General features: G+C 37.0%; 1 protein-coding gene across 3 annotated transcripts in view; it reads left to right on the top strand.

Annotated features, from left to right (window-relative positions):
• The window catches only part of LOC139965444 (breast cancer anti-estrogen resistance protein 1-like), a 37,461-nt gene extending 18,446 nt beyond the window's left edge, over positions 1 to 19,015 (top strand). For all 3 annotated transcript variants that reach the window (XM_071967785.1, XM_071967783.1, XM_071967782.1), the window contains 2 exons: positions 1,594 to 1,830; positions 13,985 to 19,015. In XM_071967785.1, the coding sequence (XP_071823886.1) occupies positions 1,594 to 1,830; positions 13,985 to 16,063 (2,316 nt within the window). In that variant the 3' untranslated portion in view covers positions 16,064 to 19,015. The remainder of the gene's footprint in view (positions 1 to 1,593; positions 1,831 to 13,984) is intronic.
• Positions 19,016 to 19,457: the final 442 nt, after the last annotated feature.

Below are 19,457 nucleotides of genomic sequence, written 5' to 3'. Positions count from 1 at the left end.
TGGAATTCAACTACCTCTGCTCCAAGTTTAAGAAAAATGCCAAGCACTTAATGAAATAATAAACATTAACATCGTCCCAAATACTGAAATAAATTTGCAGAACAATGAACATAGTAATTGTTACAGATCTGTATTAACCAATCTTATTCTTCAAAACTGGGACTGAGCCAATGTCAAGAGCTCTAATACACTTGGTGTCCTTTGCTATCCATGACCAGTCTTGTATAAACTGACTACTCTCGTTAATATATAATCCCCCACATTGCTATTGTATATACTGTTTATTGTTCCATTGCCTTCATTAATACTATGATCTTTAGTTTCCAACTTAATTGGTGACCTTCATCCTGAACTTCTTTTGTAAAGGAAAACTACTAAGGTATATAACTTATGGGGAGTATCACAGGCACCACAAAATAGATTTGCTGAACCTTAAATTCATTTTGGAAAAACATTTTCTCTAAAAATACACACCAATAATATATGACCCCGCAGCAATGCTTAAAAGAAATGTTTTCTATATGACTGACTGCATGGCTATGAGACAGAGAGCTGCCATAAGCCTTACTCATATTCGATTAGTGTGTAGTGGCATCATCCACCATATGTTGGATAAACTGATTCATTCATTTAATAACACAGCTGTAGATAGCTAACATGCCAGTGAGATGTTAAAACAGTTGTTTCTTGGATTCATATCGGTTGACCTTGAGGATGAACTCTCAACGTAACCTCTGTACCGATGAGTTAAACACTACTCAACACCAGTAAACTGTGAATGTAGCACACTGGTCATACTGAGGTTCCATTAAATTGATTCTGTGAATCTTTCTCCTGGGTGAGTCACGTTCATCAGCATCAAGTTGATGTCAGCGCCACAGCGTGCAAGTTTTCCCTCCGGCGTATTTTCAAGTCGGGTCTCTAATTGCTTGTTTGATGGTGGGATAAAAGATTGTCAAAGCCAGGCTCAAGGACTATTCTCTTCATGTGACTGTTCCTTAAGTAGATGGCCCAGGGCATGGTACTGTTTGGTGTCTGATATCACCGGCGGGTAATGGTGATTAGCAGGTGTTACTCTCGACCTTTCAGGGCATTGCTCAGATTTTCATTCCCGGTCCCTGTCGTCTGTAAATGGAAGGCATTTGCAGGTAAGCAAGTTACCCCCTTTAAGCACCAGGGCAACAGTTTACTGAGCATTTAATGAGGTATTGATACTACTACCATACTGTAGATGCCTCAGGTATAGCCTACAACCAAACATAACTGATGAATGTTGTTGTACTATATAGTTATCAACCTACTCAGCTACATGTTGATTTTGTTTGGTCACTCATGATAACAATCCTCCACTTTGCTAGCTTTACATATGTCCCCTCTCTCATACCACAATGTAATTCTCATATTCGGTTAAAGTAGAAACATCGTTCTGCTCACTGGGGTGGGTCCACAGGTGGGTTAGAGCTTGGATCAGCTATCAGGTATTAGAGTTCTTCATTTGTCATGAAGATTACACTGGAATCAAGTTTATAATGTTGCAATACCGTTCTGTCTAACATTTTCTCCTCTCTCTGTTCCTATCACTTTCACAAACAGAATGTTCTTGCTAAGGCGTTATACGACAACTCGGCTGAAGCTCCAGATGAGCTGGAGTTCCGTAAAGGAGATGTTATCACGGTGATCGAACAAAATACAGGGGGCTTGGAAGGATGGTGGCTTTGCTCTTTGAATGGACGCCAGGGCATTGCACCTGGCAACCGCCTGAAAATTATGGCTGGCATGTATGACACATCATTTGTGAACAGTAAACTCAAGAAAAGTGCAGAATTTGAAGTGAGTCTTTCAAATTAATGTTCTTTTTTTATTGTTTTGTTTTCAACATTTATTATTGAATAGCTCTCTATCATTCATTAATTACCAGGGACCAATTGAGCCCTTGGCCTTTCTTCCTAAACAGTAGACCTTGCATGTAACTTGCACTTAGAAGGGAAAAGTACCTATCATCCTGCAGACACTTGTTTTCATTGATATCTTCAATGTGTACCCCTAGTAATTAAAATTTAAGGGCATGTTTTTCTTTCTGTATTAAAAAGAGATAACAGTATTTTGCTTTGCACGCAAGCAAGCAGAGGTCAATGCTGCGTAATGAAAATCAGAACATTCCATTTGTAAATTTTGTGTTAATATAATACTTGTGTGGGAGAAAAATTTGAACTGGATCAGGATTTCCAATGTTTATACTATATGTTTAGAACATCAACATGGTAAATTGGGACACACTCTGTGGCTGTAAAATGCTTTTTCCAGACCTAATTTTGCAAGAGCTTGGGCTCCAAGCTGAATAAAGCGGTGGAGTGTTTTGATCTAGTTTCAAGTGTTTGGTTATATCCTTGTCTCCTTCAGGTCCTATGATGTTTCTGTTTTTTACAACTCTCCCGCAAAAAAAAGGCCTTTCCTAGAACTGAGAGAGTGATCGTTGGAGTGGAGCACAGCCAAAGTACTTAACAGGCTGAATGGTCACTTTGAGTTCCTTCTAGAATTCAGTTACTTTTGCCAAACTAGGGCAATATTTGATAATTGAAACCTTGAATCAAGGCATTGAAATATTTTCAGCAGATTTCGATCCTAATCCTGTAGTGAATTCATTTTGTACAGTACCATGTTTACCATTTGTCGCCAGTTATACTTTGGCACCAGAATTGTTATCTATTCATGTACCATTACCCAAAGCTTTGTGTATTATATCCCTTGTTTTACATACTGTATGATACATCCCAATACTTTCCTGAAATCGGGATGAAAATTAAAATTTTGAGTCAAATTCATTGAACAATGTTCAGTAGATTTTCATTCCTAAATAATTGTGCTGCATGTTCATATATATGTCACTTACCAATTTTAGAAATTTTCATCAGTTACATTTTGGCAACAAAATTCTAATCTATCCATCTATCACTTCCCCGGCTGTTTATATTGTATCCCTTGCATGATTATGTCACATTTATTTGTTATTTATTAACTTTGTAATTTGTCGTATGAAGCCCACCATCGAATTCAATATACTCAGACCATATTGGTAGCAAATTTAGTTCAAACGTCTTGACCCATGGGACGGGTTTTACTATATTGTGACTGTATATTAACAGTGGAAAACTGGTTATAAGAGCAAATTGTCTGAAAGCAATATATAAGAATGCAGAAATTGCTTGTTCTCTCAGGAGGATTCCATCCATTGCTTGCATGCCCAAAAGTATTGGCTTATTAAGAACTATTTCTCATAGTACAGTCTCCGGTAATACTGTGCTCTGCATTTGATCGGCGACCAATTACAGAGGCAATTTTAGTCTAATTTAAATCTAATCAGATATGAAAAGGAAAAAGCAACAGACCTTGTTAGGAATTGATCAAGGAAATCATTTCCCCTCATAGAATGTTGTTTGTTGCTGCTTTAGGACTCATTCATGTGGGATACCCCTACCCACCCACCCACCGACCGACCCACCCACCAACCAACACACACATTATACTATCCCCATTATACTATCTATCTCCTCTAGCAGGTAACTCAGATGATTGGCCTGTAGCACCTCAAGGAAATTTATTTTTCAAGGAAACGTTTTTGCAAGGAAATACTTTTGGAAAGACAGTTTGCATTTTGAAAATATATGGACAATGTCAGTATTAGTAATGCCATGATCTTCCACCCTCTTTCCTTTCTCTCTCTCTCTGTCCTTTCAATGAAAGTTCCTTTACTTTCAGTCAGTCGGCTAAATAATAAACCCTACGATTTGTGGTTTTGAACTTCTTCTTTATTAATATGTTAGTCCTTTCATTTGAAACATGACTTTACGCCAAGTAATTAAGTTTTGTTGGATTCCATACACCACTGTCACTGATAAGCAAATTTGCTGGAAATTTCTTACCTCCATAGCTGGTGCATGCACACTGTACAGTACCTATAAAACAGAGATTGTAAAATGAAGGGAAGTGTTGCGACAACAAAATAAAAGAACAATAAAGGAGCTCAATAAACCACAAGAATTCTGTAGCTTTTGTAGGTAATATAAAACTGCACAATAGCTTTTAAATAAGTTTGTCAAATAATATAAAGAAAGGGAACAAAGTAAACTACTCTTTTTTTTTGTCACCCGAAAACACTGGGGATCTCTCTGACAGAAGAGTGTAAGTCCTTTCTTGGATAATTGATGTGTAATGGATCTTTAGTGGAAGCCTTTCAAGCATAAAGCTTTGTGACCTGGTCCACTCACTTGACCAATTTTGTTAAACATTTCAGTCTTGCAGAGAAACTGAAAAAGAAAAACAACAAACTTAACTGATGAATTGTCCCCCTCTTTCAAGCAGATCAACAGGACATTGTCACCTGCTGAAATATCGCAAAGAGGTTAAAAAATCCTTGGACAAAAAATCCCATCGAAATTCGGTACTGAAACTGCCGGAAGGAATTTGGGATCTATGAAAGGAAAAGTATTGTCCAGGGAAAGTGGTATTAACCGAGGGACCGCTCTAAAAGAGAATCTGGATTATGTGGGATTGAGCAAGACATGGTAGCGATACAGACTTAGACTGTTAACAAAGATTGAGGATTCATATTCTGACTTAATGTTATAATGATTGGCACATATGGATTTGTAACTGTTTTATGTATTTATGAGTAAAGAACTCAAGAGGCTACAAGCTATCTATTTCCCTTCATAACCTGTAGAGAAATCACTTCTTATGGTAGGACGGTTTATAGTCGCTTCCCATGCTTTCACAGTGTTTAAAATTGAAATTGATGACTTAAAGTTATTCAATTAAGCATGATATAATTACTTGTCAAGGAAATGTAACATTTCTAGAGAATCTCTCTTTTGTGGATAGTTGTTCTCCTCAAACCTGTGAGTGGCGTTGTAAGCTAAGGGAGGGAGTTTCATTCAAGAGGTTGAGTTACTGTATCCTTTTTCAACAGAATGCTATTGGACATAACCAAAAAAAAATTTGAGATGTAGGTTGCAGTTAGTGTGAGACATAAACAACTCACAGTTTTAATATTTGATGAATGTGCTTAAACTTAAAATTGTATACCAGATCCAAAATCCTCTCGGAGCCATGGTTGTCACTTTTCATGATTCTGTATACACATTTTTGTATACACATGTACTTGTAACCATATGGCAAGTAATGGTGCATTAGTTTAGTAAGGACTACAGAAAGTTTTATGAATTTTTAGCAGTAGGATAACATTTCAACTTTGCTTTATTTCACTTTTTGTGGTGAATTTTGTTAATTTATAGTAAGAAATGATTCACATTACGGTAGATATTTTCCAGTATCTAATATTTTTCAGGTCAAATTTTTAAATGGACGTTCCAGAAGACCAAATTTCTGTTCAGATGACCAATATCAGCTGTGGAGGTTGTCTGAAGGGTGACTAGGTGGTACATCAACTTCAGATTGCATTGTCACAAGATATAACCCAGACCAGCAAAATGATAAGTCGGTAGCACCCTTCATGACTTTGAAGCTACTGAAATGATACAAAAATAGATGTAGGCCTATGATGTACTTGAAGGGGAGTTTTACTGACCCAACAGCTGGTGTCCTAACTAAAAAGGTTATGATATTAATTCTGCTCAGTCATGGGCTATTTTAAGTTTGGACAGTGGACTAGACTCACAAGGTCAGTAAATGATGGCATTTAGTCAGTTTGTTATGAAAACAGAAGTTTTGATGTCAATTACAGACAGCCTTGTTGATAGATAACCCTGGGAATAATGAACTTAACCGTGACAGTCTTAATCTAGGGCACATGTTTCTCCACACTGTTTTATATACATCTTGTAGATATATTAAGAACAACCATGTGTGTCGCCAGGCTGCTCCATTTGCAGTCGCCTTAAATGTGAAAACCATTCATGAATGAAGATACTTGGGTAACTTTTTGTGATTGGTAGATTGGAAAACCATCTGCACCAGTGGTTAAAGCATGGTGTTGCCTGTAGTAAAGGAACAGTTGTTAGATAAAAAAAGAAAAATGAATTGGCCTTATAGTGTGTGATTCATATTATCCTTTATGCGTCACTAAGGCTCTCAGATTATTCACGGCTCTGTACTTTACCAAGTTTTTTGTTAAGATTGGTAATTACTTTATATACACGGCTCGGTGATGTAATGTAGCCTTCAATGGTTTAGGCCTGGATTTATTTCATTGTAGTGTATCAAAGCAAGTCGTGGCGTGTGGGTCTCAAATTATTTTGCAAATCATGACATACTGTAGAATTATACACCAGTGTTCAAACTTTCAAAGGAAAGTTTGTTCTTATTTTGCAAAATGAAACATGTGTCATACACTATGTGAAATAACAAATGATTGGCTATTTGTGATAATCTTGGGATTATTATTATATTGGCAGTATTTGTCACGATTCACTAGATCAGCTGTGTCCTTAAATATGACTTGACTACAGTTGACCTGAAAGTCTATTACCACCTTTCAGGAACCTCTGTACAGATGCAGGATTTTATATACAGTAACACATGTTGTGTAATACATTTGTTAACCTACGAGGTGAGAAGTGATTGGAATTACAGCTGGTGGGATGGGTACCCAGGGTATGTTCCAAGGTATCCCTTGTTACCACATCTGGCAGCAGTTGAGGACTACTTGCAGTAGCACCAGTTTCTTGACCCCATGAACCCACCCTTATGAGATCATTCACATGGAGACTCAGGCTATTGACAGGAAGAATCAAGTTTAATAACATTTTCTGTCATGTCAAGGACAAAATCATAATTTGTGATAGGAATAAAGTAATTTATCTTCTCAAAACAGGTGACCCAATTGGTCCCCATTGCTACTTGATTTAATTATTACTTCCAGATATCCAGCAAAAATACATAGACATAATTTAGCTTGCTGCATCTGTAAGTAATCAAAGTAGGTACAAAAATCCTGAAGTTTATTATCAAAACATTCACCCAAAAAAAACTTCATACAGTACAGTACGCTAAAAGTCGATATTAGCATTCCAAAATCATTAAAGGGAAAGCAGCCCAAAAAAAGAAAAGAAAAGAAGAAAAAATCTTTCAGATTGTTTTGATTCTAGAAAGTTTTCCCAGACACTTTGAAAGGTCAAGTTTCACCAAGTTTCACCAACTGTTTCCTCTGGTGACTTTGCTGCACAAAAGTTTGACCATAAGTGATCCTCTTTGCTTTACTCATTGAAATGACTTTTGCTTAAATCTCCTTTCTATGTGCCTCTGCTGAGAATGCATAAAAAAGTCATCAAAGGCAAAATTCTACCAACTCTTTTTGCCACACATTTATTCCATTTTATAGCACTTTGTTACTCCACCTGATCTAGTTTCTGTACGGCTCCGAAATATTAATTAACTCAAAAAACTCTTAAAGAAAAATGTGGAATAAGATTAATCAACATGTGTGTTGATGGACTTGAGTGTTTGATGCCTGAAAAGAAAAAAATTATAAAATCGTCGCCTGACACTGAGATCATCTGCACTGCTCCTTCTTGTTCTTTGTATTGACGAAGAAAATTTGGAGGTTAATTCAAGTTCTTAGCAAATTGGAATCAAGTTGGAACAGACACGTCTATGGGTAACATATTACAAAAATTAATTAAATACCAAACATAACACTGTACACGTATGTTATCTGCATAAGAAGCTCTTGCCCAGCTGTTCATCATATACAGTATGAGTGATATGAATGAATGGCGTATTACACAGTTACAGGAATTTAATAATTGTAAACACTGTAGGTGTCTATTATGGTCAGTGTATGTGGGAAAATCCTTAAAACAAAGTCATTATATGCTGTTACTGTTTTTATTGTCTCTGCCACTTGGACTGTAAACATGGATGTTTATTTGTGGTTTTGGTGGTTTAACCAGTATTAGTGTGCTGATGCATCATAGCACAGGAAATATTTGATATTTTGTGGTCTAAAGAATTTCCTAAATACTATTTGCCATTGGGAATGATGAAGTCTTTTCATACTAACCCTTTATTCATGGAAGGGCTAAAGTAGAGAGTACAGTAACTTGTAACCTCATTTATTGTGTTATCCATGAATCCCTACCTCCCCCCTTACACTCTACCACCCTGTTGTATGCCTTGTACAATACTTCATAAGCCTTGGGGTGGGAGAGAGGGTGCCAGACAAGTCTGATGAATATGTTGTCTATAAAAGTCAGCTGCCTTCAGTTTGAAACATGTCTGTGCTAAATTATGATTCTGGTGAAACCTTAGTTTTATAAGGAAATAATTCATTATGTTGATTCTAAGAGCTAGCTAGCTCTTGGATTAACCTTAGCCGACAATCATCTCACTGTGATTCAAAAGGAGATACTGTGGATAGACATGGAAACTACAGTATGCTATTTCAATATGCTGTAGTTGTTGAAGCTAACTGCTATGATGGTGAGATGTTTAGTTGCTGAGGTTTTAGTTTCTGTGGGGATCAGGTTTGGTTATTGGTATATATTGCTATGGCTGTGATGTTTTTGGGTTCCATGGAGCAGATCTTGCAGAAAGCACTGTTATTATCTTCCCTTGGTATTACTACACTTAGTAAGACCAGGTATTTGACTCAAAGTTGGGGAAACTCCACCCAAGTTTTTATGACTGCAAAGAAGTGATAAGACTCAATATTTCAAACTTAAATTATTCAACCAATAACATATTTTTCCCCTAAAGATAGATCAAGTTATAATGCAGATTACGGATATTTTCTTTTCTATTTTATTAATTTTTCTTTGTCACATTTGAATTTCAACCTTCAGTTTCCCTATCATGTGACTTTTGATACCCCAAAGGCATCTCAATGGTGTTGATGTTTTGATTTCTCTTTATCCTTTGTCACTTTTGCCAGCAGATCATCAAAATTTTGAACTTATGGGAATGTAAATGCCAAGGTGTCAAAGGTCATTCCCTTTAGAATTTAATGCTGAACATTACTGTAGAAGATTCTCCTATCATAACTCACTCATGTGGAAGTCAGCCTTGAGATCATTGTATTTGCATTCATTGATTTCAGCTTTTAGTAGAGAATAAAAAAAATGTCATTTTCAGATTCCAAAAGTTTGTTTTTCAAGGGCAGTTCAGTATTATACATACTGCCATGTTCATGGAGTTATGTTCTGTTCCTTACACTCATAGAAACAGATTGGTGAGCTGCAAGATGTGTGTGTGTGTGTGATTTTCTACATTAGTTGATACCATAATCAAATAGGAGTTGAAGGAAAGTTAAAAAGTTCATGGAAACAGAATCTGTTCCAAAATAAAACAAATACAAAATACAAAGAGAAAGTTTTAAAATCACATCAGGATCTGATGAAATTTTGTTAAAGGTTTGCATAATGAAAGGTAAATAAGTAATAGAGGATATGGTTTTAATGAATGGGGATTAAACCAGTATCTAATTATCTCAAAGGAAGGCAGTCTGTGTTGTTTGAATTGCACCCCCTCCCTCCTAAATTTCATCATGTCTCACTAATTGGGTCATATGATTCGTTTGATATTTCATCCATTTTAAGTTGCATTAGAAACCTTGCTAATATGCACAGGAAATATGTCTAAAAATAACTTCTTCCAAATCCTTATAGTTTTACTTTTTATATAAAGCACTATAGTAAGTTAGATATTTAATCGCATGAGAACTTACTTAAACTGTGACTTGTAATTTAGTAATCATATGATATGTTATGCTTCTAACATTTCTCCATCTGCAAAAATGTGATCTTTTTATCGAGTATCAAATCTCAAGTCTATCAGTTTCATTTTGGTTTTGATTGCAAACATAAACACACCTAAATAGACATGATTTCTCACTTCCCGGACTTCCCTGTCACCTCACAACCTACTCTGTCTGTACCATACCTAGAGTTTCGTCATTACTCGGCATCGTCATCATCATCAATATCGTCAATATCTTCAATATCATCAATATCATCAAATTAATATCATCAATATCAACATCAATATCAATATCAATGATGACACAATGATAAAACCCTGCTAGGATGCCCTTAACCTTCAGTTCTATTAATAAACTTTTTACTTAAACTTTCAGCTCTCACTAGATGTTACAGTACTAATTTGTTATCTGTTTTTGTGACTGCACAATTGTACTTTAATAACACACTTCAAAGTTCAACTACTCAGGCAGCTATTGTTTACCTTTTACAATGAAACTGGCTCTTTCATAACATTTGAATTGTGGTATTGTATCTTATGACAGGAGTAAATATGTACTTTAATAAATAGAAAAATATCTATTGAAAGCCCGGTGATATATACCTGTGAATTAAGGCTGATGAACAATGCACCTAAAAATGCAGTTTTAAAAAAAAGGTATTTAAATGGTAGGTAGAACTGGGAGCAGGAATTTGAGGTAATGTTGCTTTGACCCAGAAGTCGATTAGTGAGGGAGGCAGTGCTAAAAGCCTAAAATTGTAAAAATGTGTTTAAAGTTTTGTAGACTAGATTGTGTGATTAAAGTGCATATAGTACCTAAGAGTGGAGTCTGGTTAATATCGTCAGTTGTATTATATATACACAAACCAGCCAAGCTTTAGGGGGGGGGGGGGGGGTTAGAGATGTTTCTTCCAATCATTAATTTGTCCAATCCACAAGGTGATAATTTAGTTATAATTGATCATGGTTAATCATTTAATTTCTTCCAGGCCCCATTGATGACTGCACCCCTCTCATACCTACTGTATCTGCCATCAGAAACCCACCCCCCCAATCGACGCCACTTATTCTTCCCTTCATTCCTCAACTACCTCTCATAAGTCCTTTACCGGTTTTCCATTATTTTTGTTGTTGTTTTTCTTGTCCATCTCGAAGCCATTTGGTTTTCAAGTATGTATGTGGGTGAATTTGTTTGATAAAGCCGCCTCTGGTACAAACGCATATTAGAGATCATTTCTTAAACCTTCCTCAATTATTTCATATTCATCAGATAAACATAAAGACCAACCTTCCATAAACAAATTCATTGTTTTGTTTCAGATGGTCATCAAAATCTTTTCCTCATAGTTTTGTGTTCCTCTATTTTGGGCAGTTTATGCAATTCGATAACCATCAAGCGCATCAACATTTTGCTTGTCCAAACACAAAGAGCGGATTAAAGTTATCCAGAGACGTCATCAGAGTCGCATTCATTTTAATGTTTACATAATCAGGATATATGCAAATCTTATAACTATTTAATTATGCTTCATGATACCTTGTTTTGTCTCAAATATTTCAATACTTAACTTCCTTCCTCATGAAGTTGAAACCTATGGTAGTTTTTGGGTAAGAAAACATTGACTCTTCAGTTATAACTTACATGTGGTGTCAAGTAGGCCTATATATTATTCAGGACCATGGAATATGGGGACAGCAACCGATAACACTGAGAAAGCAGTAAGAAAGTAACCAATATTAAGGAAGAAACATGATTCATCTGAACATTGCCAAGTTGTATTGGTGGGAAAATCCTTGAAAATTTTTGATAACCTTTAATCTGCAGTCATTGCAAAAATAGTTTCACCTGCTTGTCTCTTCCCCCGGGGGCTGGGGGAGGGGGGTGGGGAGATATCCAAGTTACATTATGATCTGTATGATGTGTTTACTGAACCAGTGAGAGATACAAAGTATAGCCAGTGGTTATAGCATTATACAACTATTAACAACAAATAACTTATCATCACAGACATGTCACATAACATTTGGTTCACTTATACTGTTTTACAGTCTACTTGATTGATTCCTACTTGCAGCTCTGATTGTATCTAGGCCAAATCATGGTTATATTTCAAATTTAAAAGTAACGAAACTGGAAGGAAATTGTTTAAATTTTATTTTTGATCCTTCACTTTGAACCAGGTACAGTATATTTAGTAGCTTTAATCTTCTGCTTCATCATATCCAATCCTAATTCTAGGATGTTGACAGAATATTTATCAGCCCTTCTTCCATGCTCACTGAACCTGTTTAATCTTTTGCAATAAAATGGCTTTCTCAATCTTTCTAATGGTGTGACCTTGAGTAATCTCTTAACCTTGAGAAAGGAAGTCATCCTGTCAACAACTGATAAACAGATGACAGATATTCAGCTGAACTTCTTCCTTTAGAATCTTATCTCTAAGTTTTGCAGTAACAGAAATATTCATCTCTTAAAGAGACATGTTATCATATGAGGACAGGTACAACCCGTTAATTTGATCTAATACGTTGTTGGTAGAAACTACTTTTTGAAATTTAACCTTAAAAAGTGATTGTCGTTCCTATTATTACACTAAAGTGAAGTAAAAAAAAAATTACATATAAAAAATAATAATAAAATATGCTTAAATGATTTATCTTTAATCCAGTCTCTGTCAGAGGAGGATAGAAGTGGAAAATTAAATCTCTGCATTTTGGGCGTTTTGTGGGAATGGTCATCGTTTTGAAAATATCAAGTAAATTTCAACTATTTCTCGGCCTAGCCATTCATTAAAATTAATATTTAATTCTCTTAATGTAATAAGAAAAATTTGTACCACAGAGATGATGCACAGAAAAAGAAGCTTTGTTTTCTCAAAACTTCCGACTTTATGCACAATGGCATTGTACTTCAAGGTCACCGATCAACTGTAATTTAGTGAAGGTGTTTGTACCAACAAAGGGAAACTGAAAGATCTGTCAGAATTATCTCCAAATATGCTAGAAAGCAAAATAATGGTCATCCATGCTCAAAGTTCAACCAACTTGTTATTGCAACTGTGTACAGGTCCCAGGGTGTCATGTTTTATTTTCTATTTCATTTCTTTTCAATTGCTGGGAAATATTCTCAAGGATGATCAGAGTCTATAGATAGGAAAGTAGTCAAAGTTCAGTACCTTGAAACAAACTTGTAGCATGCTCAAATTTGGGGGGGGGGGGGGGAATTCCGATGACCTTTGCATTCAACTGCCTGGTTGGAGGGTGACCTTACACATACAGATCTCAATACTGACCATTCCACAGATCTGGAAAAACTTACTTTGCCAATGAATTCACCTAGTAGATAATTACTGTTACTGGCTGATCATATTACTAGGGTACATTTTGTTTTGCAATCAGTGTGCTCATTTTGGATTGTAAAGAACAGCTAAGTTGTCCGTGAGTTTGTAGTTCTTAAGTCTTTATCTCAAGTGAATGAGTGCAGTTGCAAGTCAATATAAATTTGTGACTGATGATTCTGTAAGCTTGCGCGCATTTCGTTTAGTCTCTCCCCCCCCCCACACATGAAGTTTGCTATCTGTAATATATGCCATTGTAGTCATCCAGTTTGTTGAGTAGCTGGGACAGTTCTTTATCCTGGTTTATTGCAAAGCTTAAAGCAATTCAATTACTTATATCCTCCTCTTCTTCGAGACATAAACCTAGACCTGAACTTGAGACTTCAGAAGTACTGTACTTTCAAGTAAATAGAAACTTTCATTTATAGTTGGCACGTATTGGTCTGTCAAACATCCAAAATTCGGTAGCTATGCCAGCTGGGAGGTTGAGGGGAGGTGAATACTCCGCCGACAACGGAACACAACCATGTTGGACAGTTTGGTCATATCCTGTAAGAGTTTAGGGAAATATCTGTGTCTTTATTCGCTAGGTCAATAAAGGATCTTCACCTTGGCAGACTGTCCTCAATCGCAAGTAAACTGTAGACAGACTTTGTATTGTTTGTGACCGTCGTCGTGAGTGTGAGCATTTTGTAAAGTGCATTGCCAATGTAAGCACTTGAATTGGCTGACATTGTTAAGTACTCACAGATTTTTGTAGTCCCTAGTTTTCTCTCTCTGATCTCTCTCTCTCTTTATAAGGGATATGCATTAAGGTATAGAAAGATTGGGCACAGACCTTATTCATATCCAGATATTATCATAGATGGCATTGTCTGAAGTACCTTCCTTTATATTTTACTAATATGATTCAATTTCCTCCTTGTATCTTGCAGGCATACACCTACGACACCCTACCCTCTCGTAAGGTACCTGCAGATGCAGGGCCGGGACAGGAGACGTATGACATCCCCCCAAGAAGGGAGGCCCACCCTGCTGCCCATTTGGGATACAGGACTATACCAGGGGCACGTAGGCAAGCGTCCAAGGATCTGCAGAAGGAAGATACAGACAGCTGCGATAGCTCTGTCGATCAACAGAGGACAGTGCAGAAGCAGGGTAGCTTCTCTCAAGACATTTACGATGTTCCACCCAATCACCATCAGACTGGAACAAACAATAATGTAGGACCAACAGAGCATTATGATACCCTACCAAAACATGCAGGAGGTGTGACCACTAACCCCAACACAAAAGTCAAATTGGAAAAAGCTCCTGTCAGAAAGACAGATGTTTTTGGTTCTCCAAAGAAAGTCAATCCTAATGTATCTCAGTTGAAGCTACCAACTTCTTCGTCATCTCCCATGGATATCTATGATGCACCATCTGCATTCAAACACCACCAACAACAACAACAAGAGGTGTACGACGTCCCCCCAAGTCACGCCCCGGAGGGCGTGATCCTCGGTGAAGTGTATGACATTCCTACCCATAGACAGTACGGAGGCAGCTTACCTAGCAGTCCGAGAGACAAAAAAGATATGAAGAGAATAGCTGGCCATCAAGTTATTACCAAAACATACTCTCAAGATGTTTATGATGTACCCACTCATTCCATTTCTCATACCAAGCAGAGCATGGATTACACGTACGACGTACCACCGCAGGTTTCCAGGGACAAACCGGCGGAGGCTGACAAAGTTACAGGCAACACAGCAGTCCAAGACCTGGAAGGTAAAGTCAGCGTCCTCTCCCTCAGTAAGAATCCTCGCTCTGGAAAAAGTGATGTAGGTTTTCCGAAAGGCATGCTAGAAATCGCCAGGGAGGATGCAGGAGATACTCTTACAAAGAAACAGCAGAATTTAGATTCTTCCTCCGCCTACTTGCTTAGTTACGTCAGTAGTACCTGGAGGCAGATGGAAAACCTGGAGCCCAGGGTCTTTGAAATCAGGGCCGCTTGCAATCAACTTAAACTAGCTAGCAAGGAATACTTGGAATTCGCTGAGGGAGTGGTAGCTAATGCCCTTCAGATCCATGACGATGCACTCTTTGGAAAGTTGAGTAAGTTACTGGTTGCTCTTAAATCGGCATACGAAGGCCTGGAAAAGACAGCAACTTCCATGAGTGATACTAACTGGGAAGCGGCTCAATTATGCTCCAAACCAGAAAATGACGAAGCCCTTTTAGATTCATTTGTTCTTTCAGCGAAAACTATCACAGACTCTGCAAAGAGGTTTTGCTCTGTCGTTCAGGATAACATTTGTGCTCTTTTCAAAAGGACTGGTAATATGCAAGAGCGCCCTCTGCCCACACCACCCAGTGAAACAGGTTCATTGAGAAGCAGTACATGGGTAGCAGCTGAAAAGGAGGGCATGGTCACTAAGGAGCCTGTCCAAGTCAGACCTCTACCCGTACCCCCACAAAACGTTCCTACCGTCGATGACGACACTATGAACACCTACGAGGAACTTCCTTCGGTTAACGAAAGAAACGAGGAACCCCCTAAGATTGCAGATTACGGATACCTCTCAAAAGATAGTCATATTATCCCAGTGAGGCAAGAGGATGCACTCTCTGACAAGGACAGACAAATCTTACAATTCTACTCAGGTGAAATTGAGACATTGTCAAACAGCATCACTTCAGCGGTGGAGTTATTCTTTTCTTCGGTGGAAGGGAACCAACCACCCAAGATATTCGTATCCCACAGTAAACATGTTATCATTTTGGGACATAAGTTAGTTTTCATCGGTGACACGATTCACCTTAACCTTCAAAACAACAGTCTGAAGCAACGAATTATCTTGACAAACGACACTCTCTGTGCGTGCCTCAGCAGTGCTGTCAACAGCACAAAGGCTGCTGCTCTGCAATTTCCTGGGGTACCAGCCATGCAGGAAATGGTTGACAGAATCACAGATGTTGCGAATGCTACGCAAGATTTACGGAATGTTATTCTCGTCGGTGGGAATTGAAAACTGTTCCACTAAAGTTTTGCTTTTCAAGCCTGACTTGTTTCATCTGTGCAGTTTTATCATGACATCACAAAGGGAGGGGGCGGGGGAGGGGGAGGAGAACCATCTGACCACAGAAATTGTATTCTCTCTCATTGTTACTATATTAGGTAGCATAGTTTGCAATATTGGAGAGTAAATATAACTTGAAATCTTTCGTTCATAAAGTTACAAAGAGAACTCTCAATTTTTTCCCCACCTTTATCAGCATGAATGCTATAATTAAACAAACATATCAACCTCAGATCAAATGATGATGCCTTAAAATGTCAAAGTTTATACAAGGTTTGCTACATACCTGACAAGAGGGTGGGGGAGGTGTGGGGTGTTTGTTCATTGAGTGTTCCTCACCATATAACTATCTTAACTATAGTGCTCAATCAAATGCCCACCACAACAGAAATGCACAAGCCATGATTTTCTCCAGCACAGTTAGTAGTTATGGTTCAGAATACTTTAAAGACTGTCTTTTCAGTGTGATCCTGTCAATCATAGAGTTTAGACAGCTCAGCTTATATACTTACTAGTTAATAACTCACTACCAGTTAGTGTTGTGGTCATGTGGTTTGTCATTAAGAATGTGTCCCCCTCCACTTTCTCCTTTGGAAGGTCAGCTAAGTTTAAACAAAATTGATAATAACTTTGAATCTTTGATGCTAAGCAGGTTCCTTGCAGGAGGCAGTAGAAATAGCTATAAAGCAGAAGGCGCTGGCTGACCCAAATTTATGAAGGAGACAGGACAGAAACTAATAACTTTCTGCTAATAGGCTCAGGTATGGACAATGAAATCTCCTGTTGTTCTTTTGTAATTCTTTGTGTAAGGTTGTTATCAACCCCTAACTGACCTTGATTTAGGTTATTGAAAAATGACCCTATTGTGAAAATACACAAAAATAGTAGTAATTTTGTGGGTTTTTTTTCTTCTCAAAAATTGTTTACGAAGGTGAAAGACAGTTAAACAGTTTACATGCAGGGTCAACAAACACCTGAAGTGTTCTTATGTGAACAGGATGTATGTTGTTAGTAAGGTGTGATTTATTAGAGGGAGTTGTTATTGTATTGGTCAATTTTAGCCAACACAGCAGGCTTTTATGGTGTTACTTTATCTTTTGGTTCACCCTGCTTATGTTATATCTTAGGACAAAAAAACGATTTACCTATGGCAATTGAATCTCTCAGAGGGGAAAGAACACCCAGAGTTTGAAAAGTAGGTAACATCCAGATAATTGTCACAATATTTGTTAAAGATGAAATGCATTCTTCACAAACATTTCCATTATCAGTTGAGTTGGATGTTTAAATATAGTATGCTGTTTTCTAATACATAGAGGGGAGGGGGGAGGGAGAAGGGGACAAGTTTCATTTGATCTTATAAATGTTGATTTGCAGATCTGCTCTCTCATTTCTTTTAGCTTTCATATATTCTTGTATTTATTTGTATAAATGTATGTAAACACTTTAGATATAAATACTTGTCTGAAAAATTAATTATCAAATAGATTGTGATTTTATGTACAATTACGTTCTTAAAACGCTTCTCAAATAGAAGAAATCTTTTGGTTTTGTTGAGATATTGTAAACCAACGTAGGGAGTATGAAAGTTGTATAGAATATCCCCCCAAGCACTCAGACATCTGACTATACCCCCCCTGCCCTGGGGTTGGCTAGCAGTCATAAGTACATGCTTTGTTTTGGTATTAAGAAGTGCTGTATTTACAGGAAAGATAATTCTTTTGATTTGAGATATAGACTGTTTTTTTTTCATTCATTACCGGTTGCTAATGCCTCCTCCTCCTTGTTATCTCAATCTAGGATCTGTTCAGGTGCCCTGTTGATGATGGTTGAGAATTTATTAGTTTACAGCTTTGGCAATAACCTTGGTAGTAACTGACAAAGGTGATAAATTACAAGTGATTGCCGGTGAGAGTGTCTGGTTAAAGTAGCTGGTGGTGAGGGGTTTCCTTGTGCTTTGTGCAATATTTTGATGTATGGTAGGGAAGTTTCTGGCAGTAACAATATCATAACTGAACACATCTAACTAAATAACCAGCTAAGAGATTTTGAACCTTTCTAGCAAACAAAAAGTGTTTTTCATAGTGACAATTCTGTCCAGCAGGTTCAACTGCTACAGTTAAGCTAGCAGCATGTTGTCACAACCAAGTGTACCAAAGAAACTTGAATATTTGGAAAGACACCAGAATTCTCTCACAATTTGACATAAAAATAAGTTTGATTTCATTTCAAATTTATTTCTCATATTAATTGTACAGGTAAACATTATACACAGTACAGTAGAAAAATAAAATAGTTACTGCTAACAAGATTAGGAAATAAAGAAATAAAGAATAAAAAAAGTACAAAGAAAGGAAACAGAAAGCTCCAATTCCATTAAAGTTTTGTTAAAACTAAATGAAACACTTCATAAAATAACCACGATACAAAATATATGTATAAATAAATAAATATATATACGTAAAATGAAAATAGCCTTATTCGAAAGAATGGTTGAAGGTAACGTGTTGCTTTAACACTGCTGGTGATTATGGTATGTGATGAATGCTATCGTGCAACCATTGTCTGTGTTTATAAAACCAGTCGAGCTTGGTGTAATGAATTGCATAGGAGAACTCAAGGGTTTCTTGATGATGAAAATCATCCCCTGGTTGATATCTAGATCCCATAAGAGGACAATAAATGTATCCTTGTGACAGAGAAATGTCTCTTTCACCAATGTATCATCTGTCTCTAGTACTATCTGCAATATTAATATGATTTAAATGATTTGAATACCTACGATGTTACTACTCGATGAACACTCAAAGTGGAAAATTTGTACTTTGGATGTTATAGGCTTTGAGTTAATATGTGGGTATCTATAATAGTATTAAAATGTATTAAAAGTTTAAACAAAAATTGTTTTCTTTATTTAACCTTGGGTCTTGAATTGATGGCAGTTCTTTTCTTTTTCACCTTGCTTATGATTGGACATTTCTCATTCCAAGAAAAGAAACACTGAATAACAAATTATATAAGAGTGTAAGAAAGAAAAATCACTTGAAATATAGAGAGAACAGTTTATGTCGTTGAAATGATTCGGCATCCTTGTTGACTGAGGTAAATGTATGTAAAATAATCCATAATATTGTATCTCCTTACAAGTACATTCTCACACCTCTCCGTCCCCTTCCCTCCCTTTCCCTTCTCTCCTCCCCACCCCCCTTACACATCTCCTCAAGTGGCCAATGGTTATGACAGCTCCACATGGTACCAAACCCTTGTTGTGACATTTGGTCTAGTTAAATCTGCCACAGTCTATGGAATTGTTGTATTACTTGCACCAGGTGTACATATTATA

Source organism: Apostichopus japonicus, chromosome 3 (assembly GCF_037975245.1).
Source record: "Apostichopus japonicus isolate 1M-3 chromosome 3, ASM3797524v1, whole genome shotgun sequence".
NCBI classification, from domain to species: Eukaryota; Metazoa; Echinodermata; class Holothuroidea; order Aspidochirotida; family Stichopodidae; genus Apostichopus; species Apostichopus japonicus.
Note: the sequence above shows the minus strand (reverse complement) of the source record. Positions and strands in the feature narration are given on the sequence as shown.